An 8,572-nucleotide genomic window follows, 5' to 3' on the forward strand; every position below is an offset into this window, starting at 1 on the left:
GCTACCTCTCCCAAAGCTTCAAACCCCTCATTCCCCTCTTCCACCCCTCCTCCCGCCCCCACAGCTAGTAGCAAGTTGAAGGGGGAGATGTGCTCTCCCTGTTGCAACCTTGCATTTTTATGGAGGCTTTCAAAGCCTGTTGACAGCAGCAGTGTGGTCTGATTACTGTCAGGGCCAAGGAAGTGCTGAATCTCCAAGAACCCTGAAGTTCAATAACACAATTGCCTACAATTTAATGAGAATTTCTGCAAGTTCCTGCTTCCAGTCACACTTGCCTAGCACTTGTTTCAAAGATGCATCATCATTTGCCCATCAGAACAACCTCGTGTATCAGGTCAGCAGACCAAATACCCTTGGGAGCCCCAATTTAAACCCAATCAGGGGACCAAGTGACTTGCCCACTCAGCTGGACAAGGTGTAAGGAGCATGCAGAGGGGACACAAGACCCCCAGGAGACGAGGGCGCAAGCTAGCTGCAAGTGGACATGGGAACCGGAGAGCAAACACTCCTGAGGCTCGCAGCCCACCTGTAAACCCTACCAAGTGCCCCAGGCAGGGCCAGCTGATACTTCCAGATATTTAGAGGCTAGGAATCTGGATTTTTGTGTAAAATCTGTCCTTTCAAAATGCTCTGCATGTTTAAAAGCTTACAGACTGAGACAGCCAATTTGTGACTTTCACAACATCCCAGCCCAGCCAGACCTAATCACAATTCCCTTCTCCAGAGGCTATAGCTACTAACTGCTCTCCCTGAGCACATCCCGTTAACAAAGCTCTACAGCCCTGGCTGGTGTGGGTCAGTAGTTAGAGTGCCCATGCACCAAAGGGTTTCTGTTCTGATTCCCAGAGTCCTGATAGGGGTGCCTGCTGAAGGTAACCAATCGATGGGTCTCTTACACTGATGTTTCTGTCTCCCCCTCCCCCCCCAAAAAAAACAATGAAAAAATAGCCTCAGGTGGATTAACAAAACAAAAATTCCCCACTCATAATAAACCACTCACTTAGCCCATAAGCATAAACCTACAACACACAGGTAACAATTTTGATCCTAGTCAGGATAAATAAAAATGTGACCTAATAATTTTGATTTTCATTAAGGCCAGCAAATAATCTTTTCAGTAACAAGAACTAAGTGCATTCTAGAAAGAACAAAAAGGAATCAGATTTTAGGTGTCTCTTTCAGAAACACCATTACACTGATGGCGAATGGTAAAATGAGCACTCCGTACTGGCCCTGCATGCTCCCACGTTGCCCATTCTCTAATCTGATGTCTTTGTGCTGTTAAACGGAAGGATAAATGCCACCCCATCATACCAAGTTTTCAGTGAATTAGATTAATGGAACATGTGAACTTGGGGGCAGCAATCTTAAGTCCGATAAACAGAAGACTAGTTACACACCCAGTAAAAATCAAACAACCAGACACATAAAAGTTTATAGTTTATTAATCCTCTCATGAAAAATCTGCACAACCATCACAGATAAAGTCACCGAAGAATCTTTACTCCTTCTGTGAATCAAAGAAAAAAAAATTTAGTTAGCAACTGCTGAACGGAACTTTAAAAATTCAAGTTCAAAGTCATCAACAAACTCCAAAATTAATGACATTCATGCAGAACAATTATTAGTAACCTAGAATGACGTTAGGTTTGTATGATCACGACACAACGTAAGCATCAAGAAAGAGAACATTTGCTTAAGTAATGGATGTGGACAACAGGGGGTGAGGGCAGGATTGGGGGGATGAGGGGACATTGGGGGGATGAGGACACAGTTGTAATATCTTAATCAATAAAGGGGGGGGAATGTAATAAATAAATAAATAAAAAACAAATAGAACATTCAAGTTAGGAAACAAACAAACAATGAGTTAAATATTACTAAATTTAAAAAACAAAGCCATGTCACTATTAGTATTTAAAACACAACTCTTGAGCACATTTGTAAATCTACTTCTACATCTACTTTGCATGCTCTACTTTTAAATTACTGTGTCAGTAAATGAAGAAGTCTAGTGCTCTAAATGAAAAGCTTGAATTATATATACCTGTAGTTCAATCTCCAGCTCACTGAATCAGTGGCAGGGAAGGGAAAAGGGAAGAGGGGGAAGAGACATTCATTAATAGTCCCTTTTAAACTCCAAAATAATCTGCATTTACGTGCATGCAATCAGATACCTCGAAGATGATCATTCTCTTCTTTGCAGAATGTATATAGAACACTCCTTAGACACACTCACTGATTTTATTCCTCCCAATTTTTGAGAATACCTTGCCTGATTACTCAGGCTCTTTTGCAAACAAGGTGGCGTGATGACTTCACAATGAAGAGATCAGTACAACGCTAATCCCAACCCAGGCTGCCACTGCCTACTTATAGATGGAGTAGGCATACCTCTGCTCTGCCCAGCAACATTGATTGCGCTGGGCACCCTTATACACTAGCACCATCGACAGACTTGATAATCATCCCAGACTAACGTCTAATGGAACCATATGGGAGAGGTCTAAATGATCAAGCAAGTCTTTTAAAATGTGCCTCAGCTCAATACTTTAAAAGCCACCATCCACAGCTAACAACAGTAGTGCAAATTAATATTAAAACAGGCAGAATTTAGCTAAGGTAAAAATGCTTCAACTGTTCTTCAAACATGAGATTATGTATTCCTTAATTTAAAATAATTCATTGCACTCAAAAGGTAAAAAGCAAATACCAATACCTAAACAAAAACTAAAATAACAGGAACACTAATATGCCTGACTTTTTTTTTTTTTTTTTAGTCAAAAAATGTTATGTGCTCGTTCTCTCCCTCACAGGGTAGCTCAGTTGATTGAGCATCATCCAGATACACCAAGGTTGGGGGTTAGATCCCCAGTCAAGACAGCAAAAACTATTGAATGCAAAGAAAAATGGGTCACAAATAAATGTTTTCTTCTCTCTCCCTTTCTCTCTCTCTAAAACCAAATAAGTAAAAAATAAAATGCACGTGCTCATTTATGCATTCATTTTCCAGGCGGCTTTTCAGAGCAGTGCTAGTGAGATGCACCAGTACAACTTGAAGTAGGACAGTGATGGCTCAGGTCCCCACAGGTAGCCCCTCTGTACCTGTCACCACTGAGCACTAACATATGAGACTCAGGCTAAATGAAGAAAAAAGAATTGTTAAACATCCTTCAGATCTAGATCAGAAGACAAATAAATATGGACTGATTCTTTTCTGCAATCTCCAGAAATTCTGTCAACAGGTAGGTATAAGAGCTCTGGCAGTTTGTCAACGTTAACCATGGCGCTGGGAAGTCAGTGTGATCTGAGTTCTGTGCAGGCAGAACACGTTTACTGCCTGGCCTAGAGGGAGAGAAGGGGAGGTCATAGCACACAGGGGCAGTGACCACCCGTTTCAGAATCCTACTACTCCCAGCCCAAGCTCAGTCACGTTACAACTGGTTTACACTGCTCAAATATGCAAAATGTATTTAAAATTGGGAACTGCACTATTCTGACTAAGTATGTGTAGGAAAAGCATATTCATCAAAGGCTTTCATGTGAATATACAATTATATTGAGAAATTTTTAATTAAAAAAATATATCCACCCAGCTGGCGTGGCTCAGTGGCTGAGCATTGACCAATGAACCAGGAGGTCATGGTTTGATCTCTAGTCAGGGCACATGCCCGGGTTGCAGGCTCAATCCCCACTGAGGGGCATATGCAAGAGGCAGCTGATCAATGACTCTCTCATTGATTGATGCTTCTCTAACTCTCCCTTCCTCTCTGAAATCAATAAAAATATTTAATATATATAAATAAAATCAGCCCTGGCCAGGTAGCTCAGTTGGCTAGAGCAGTGGTCGGCAAACTGCGGCTGGTGAGCCACATGCGGCTCTTTGGCCCCTTGAGTGTGGCTCTTCCACAAAATACCACGTGCGGGCGCACATATACAGTGCGATTGAAACTTCGTAGCCCATGCGCAGAAGTCGGTATTTTGTGGAAGAGCCAGTATTTTGTGGAAGAGCCACACTCAAGGGACCAAAGAGCGCAGGCTGAAGTGTCATCCTGATACACCAAGGTTTTGGGTTTGATTCCTGGTCAGGGCACATATAAGAACCAACCAATGAATGCATAAATAAGTGGAACAAATCAGTGTTTCTTTCTCTCTCTCTTCCCATTCCTCTTTCTAAAATTCAGTAAGTAAATTTAGAATTTCTATCAGATGAAAAGTTGAGTAAAACACAATGGCATGATAAAAGGCAGCTCTGAGTGGAGGATCCCAGGACAGAAGCTTTGCCAAGTTTCCTGGGCCAGTTTATTATCAGAGCTGCAGAGAATGGATGTCTCTCAAGTCCCCAAGAAAAGACTGCTCATAAGTGGAGAGGACCTTTCCCAAGCCTTGTGTTAAGTAAAGCCATTTCCTGAGTATGTAACTTTCTGAGACACAGCTTTCCAAGTGAAGTTAAAGGGTGCCTACGAAGTAGGATATCCACCTTCCTCCACTTCACACCGGAACATGCATTTTTGAGTTTCCAAAATAAGCGTGATTAAAACCTTTCCTCCTTTGTTCACAGTACACTATCTTAAAGCATAGCAATCTATAATAATAAAAGCGTAATATGGTAATTAGACCAGAGGACCTTCCAGATGACCTTCCGGACAAAGCCGGGGCTGTGAGGGAAGCCCGGGTCCCAGGTGCCAGAGGGAAGCCGGTGCCGGCAGCTGGGGGAAGGAAGGCCTACTCTTGCACGAACTGTGTGCATCGGGCCTCTAATGGTGTTATGATAAACCACACTGTGAAACTCTATTGTTCAAAAGCCAACATGCAAAGCATCAAAGCAAACTCAGTGAAGGTGATGCATCCCACACCGTGCTCACAATCTCTGTACCTGCCAGACACTTCATTTCTGATGAACAAGAAATCCAAGACGGAAAAGGCAAAAAAAAAAGTTCACAGAACACTTGATTATTTGTTAACTTAACAACCCAACACCTTAATTCAACTGTTTAGAATTAGCTAGGCAAAGCTGGTAAAAAGCTGCTCATCATTAAAATCACTTAAGTCTTGGCTAACTGGAGAGGTCAACAATTCAGATTTCAGCTGCCTCTCCAGCATGCCAGAACACAGGCCACATTGATTCAACTGCTTCTTAACCCAGTTGTTCATTTTAAAGTAAGTTCAGTCTCAGAAAACTAGATCTGCATCCTGGTGAGCCTGTGCCAATTAGTAAAATGAAAACTCCGGATTGGGCTTGCAAGGCGCCCACCAGGGTGATCACTGAACCAATGTGGCCGCCGTGTTGTGCTAATCTGTGAGCTGTGGCAAAGCTACTGTGGGAGAAGCTACTCTACTGACGTGGTGTTAGGATACTACATTCTATAGCTTCTCAAATACGTTACCTTCTGTAATCCAGAAGTAGTGGGAGGGAAGAAACATTAAGAAAAGTTATTAAAGAAAACAAAACCCCTTTTTTCTAGAAACTAAAGACCTGCAGTTGACACCTCTGTATTTTCCTTGATGCGCCATACCTTTTTGCCAGCACCAACGTTGGCCTTTGCAGTCCCCCTGACTTTCTTCATTCTGTTCTTGCGTTCCTTTCTCTGTTTTCTTGAGGTCTTCTTCTTCTCATATAGGCCATGCTGAAGGAGAAAGGAATGTATATAGGTTATTTGCAAAGCATCATTACCCACTAATCTGGTAGGAAAATGGACCAGGCTGGAGCTCAAGAAATGCAACTCCCCAAACTTTTCAGGTGCATTTAATACTTGAGCAGAAAGGGATTTAAATTAAGAAACAATGATTATAAATAGCACAGGAAACAAATGTCCACTCAACACTCCCTGCATGGTAAGTTCAGGGGACTCGGCTATTATTGTCCAGCCTTGAACCTACAGCTAACAAGGCCCCCCAACATTCGCCTTCTCTTCAGAGTCTCTTCCATTTCATCTCCAGATTACTCCCAGCTGACAAAGGAGCCTTTTCCATGAGTTCCACCCACCCTCCATGGAAACTGCTATAACCGACTCTTCACTCTCCACTTTTGCACTTACTGTTCCTGCTGCCTAAAAGACTTCGTCCGTATCTTTACAAGGCTCTCAGCTTCAATGTCATCTCAACACCTCCCAGCACCCAGTAAAGAGTGCAACATCTACCAGACCACAATAATTTCCCTCACAGCTCTTCTGTAAGATTTATCTAATAGCAAGGAGAAAAAGGACTTCAGAGGATAGACATAACTAACAATCCAGCCCTAGCTGGTTTGGCTCAGTAGATAGAGCGTTGGCCTGCGGACCAAAGGTTCCCAGGTTTGATTCCGGCCGAGGGCATGTACCTGGGTTGCAGGCTCCTCCCCTGCCCAGACCCTGGTCCTGGTCAGGATGCATGCAGGAGGCAACCAATCCATGTTTCTCTCACATTGATATTTCACTCTTTGCCTCTCTTCCACTCTAAAAATCAATGGGAAAATATCCTCAGGTGAGAATTAAAAAAAAAAAAAAAGTCATCTACTTGCTAGTTTAGTTTACTACCCAAATACTACTCTGGCTCCTGGCTACCTATGGGAGTTAAGTCCAAATTCAGACATTTGGTACAAAGGATCTCACTTTATTTGGCAACAACCTATATCTTTCCAAACTCACCCCCACTTCTAGTTCCTATCCCCAGGAATAATACTTTACCTGCCCTTCCAGACCCAGCTCAAAAGCTATCCCCTCAAATGCTGCAGACTCTACCTGTTCCTTTATCAAGGGATTCTCTTAACCCCTTAAGAGCTCATTAGGTCTGTATGTTGTCCCTCCCCGACTGCTTGCTCTTGCTTATTTAACTCTACCCACAATACAATGCTACTGAAAAATGTCTTCAGCAGCCGTAACAAAATGAAGATACCTACTCTTGCAAGTCTGTGTTTGGGTTCATTTTTCTTTGCGTAATCCAAGGAATCATAAATCATGCCAAAGCCAGTGGTCTTGCCACCACCAAAGTGGGTTCTGAATCCAAACACAAAGATGACATCAGGTGTGGTCTTATACATTTTGGCTAGTTTTTCCCGGATTTCTGTCTTGGGTACTGTTGCCTTCCCAGGGTGAAGGACATCAATGACCTAAAAGGAAATGTCCAGTTTAGTATTTATTATAATGTAACACATCTTTAAAAAAGGAGAACAGTTAACCAAACTGTGATGTGCCCCTTCCTTACCATTTGCTTCCGCTGAAGTAGTCTGTTGGTCATGAACTTCCTGGTCCGGATGGTTACTGTGTCATTCTGAAAACAGTAAAATGAGTTAATAAAACTACTCAACCTTCTCTTGGCCTTGTTGTGATTTTCCAAGATCTAGAACTGCGCTGTCCAAACTAGTGGGCACTCACCATATGTGGACAGTTAATTAAATAACATTTAAAATGCAATTCCGCAGTTGCAGGAGCCACATTTCAAATGCTCAAGAGCCACAGGGACTCATAACAGGTAAGCTTCAATACAAAGAAAAAAGTCCCAAATTCCCATTCCCTCCCAACCCACTTACCAGGTGGGCCTAGCTCACAGGACCCAAACACACAAGCTAAGTACCAAGAAAAGGCAGCCAGCAGCTGCGTGGGAATCCGTATTCCTTCCTTTTGGTGTGGGCACCATGTGAATGGAGCATGATATCTCAACCTCTGCCTTAGGACACGGTGGTCCCAGGAAGTCCCGTTGTGGGGGCTGCCCTAAGCATTCTAAGATGTTTTAGTGGCGACCTTGGCATCTAATCACCAGGTGCCCAGAGCATCCCCACTTCCCAGTTGTAACCAAAAATGTTTCCAGACTTTGTCCCCTCTGAGACCAAAGTCACCCCCAGCTGAGAACGTTCTCTGGACTAAACCTGGACTCGCCAAGTGCTTCCGTCACCGCTCCGCGTTTCAGCTTCCTGCACAAACCCGACAGCGCTGCACGCCTGCATGCAACTACCCTTCTTCAGGGACCGGCTCGACAGCCCAGAAAACCCGATTCCCTTCTGAATGGCCCAACAGCTCTCCTAACTACCACGGGGTGTGGACATTTAGCATGTTTGCAAACCAAAATAAACTTTACCAAAATTATGGAGAAGGGGGAATGCTTTCACACAACGACGTCTGGTTGCTAGATTTCAATTTGTTTGAAAAACCACATCAAAGCTCACTTCAACAGTACCTAATTACGGAAGTCAAGGGCCAGGGGGAAGGCTCGCAAAGCGGAGTGGACTTAAAAAAACCGGTGCCGGACCTCCCAAATGACGGACCTCACTAGTCACAACCTGGGGCGCTGCTTCCCGTCCCGGGCAGCGGCATCCCCGAGGCGTAACAAAAGGACCCCAGCAGCCGGCATCACTCTGGCTCGCACGGGACAGCGGTTTCATTCGCCCCAACGCGCCGGGGGCTGCCGTCCCCCGCAAACCGCCTGTCCCGCATTGCGACTGTGGGTTCTAAGTGTTTCACGCCACCCGATCCTCTGAACTCTACGAAGCCAACAAACGCAGCAGCCGCTCCCTCCCTTCCTCCCCAGGCCCGTCTCTGACGCCCGGCGTGTCCCGGTCGACAGCGCAGCCTGGAAACCCCGCCGGCTGCCCCGGGGC

At 44.3% G+C, this 8,572-nt stretch overlaps 1 protein-coding gene across 7 annotated transcripts in view; it reads right to left on the bottom strand.

Moving 5' to 3' along the window:
* Positions 1 to 1,423: 1,423 nt before the first annotated feature.
* The window catches only part of RPS24 (ribosomal protein S24), a 7,366-nt gene continuing 217 nt past the window's right edge, over positions 1,424 to 8,572 (bottom strand). Inside the window, exons 1-8 of one of the 7 annotated variants that reach the window (XM_006754815.2) lie at positions 8,240 to 8,371; positions 7,183 to 7,248; positions 6,878 to 7,087; positions 5,517 to 5,627; positions 5,388 to 5,390; positions 4,877 to 4,894; positions 2,048 to 2,069; positions 1,425 to 1,510 (exon numbers count right to left, since the gene is read on the bottom strand). In XM_006754815.2, coding sequence (XP_006754878.1) covers positions 4,889 to 4,894; positions 5,388 to 5,390; positions 5,517 to 5,627; positions 6,878 to 7,087; positions 7,183 to 7,248; positions 8,240 to 8,356 — 513 coding nt within the window. In that variant the 5' untranslated portion in view covers positions 8,357 to 8,371 and the 3' untranslated portion in view covers positions 1,425 to 1,510; positions 2,048 to 2,069; positions 4,877 to 4,888. Of the gene's footprint in view, positions 1,511 to 2,047; positions 2,070 to 4,876; positions 4,895 to 5,387; positions 5,391 to 5,516; positions 5,628 to 6,877; positions 7,088 to 7,182; positions 7,249 to 8,239; positions 8,372 to 8,572 lie in introns of those variants that run through there. The other 6 variants (XM_006754820.2, XM_006754817.2, XM_006754816.2 and 3 more) reach the window with 6 other exon arrangements.

This window comes from Myotis davidii, unplaced genomic scaffold (assembly GCF_000327345.1).
Source record: "Myotis davidii unplaced genomic scaffold, ASM32734v1 scaffold513, whole genome shotgun sequence".
Classification (NCBI taxonomy): Eukaryota; Metazoa; Chordata; class Mammalia; order Chiroptera; family Vespertilionidae; genus Myotis; species Myotis davidii.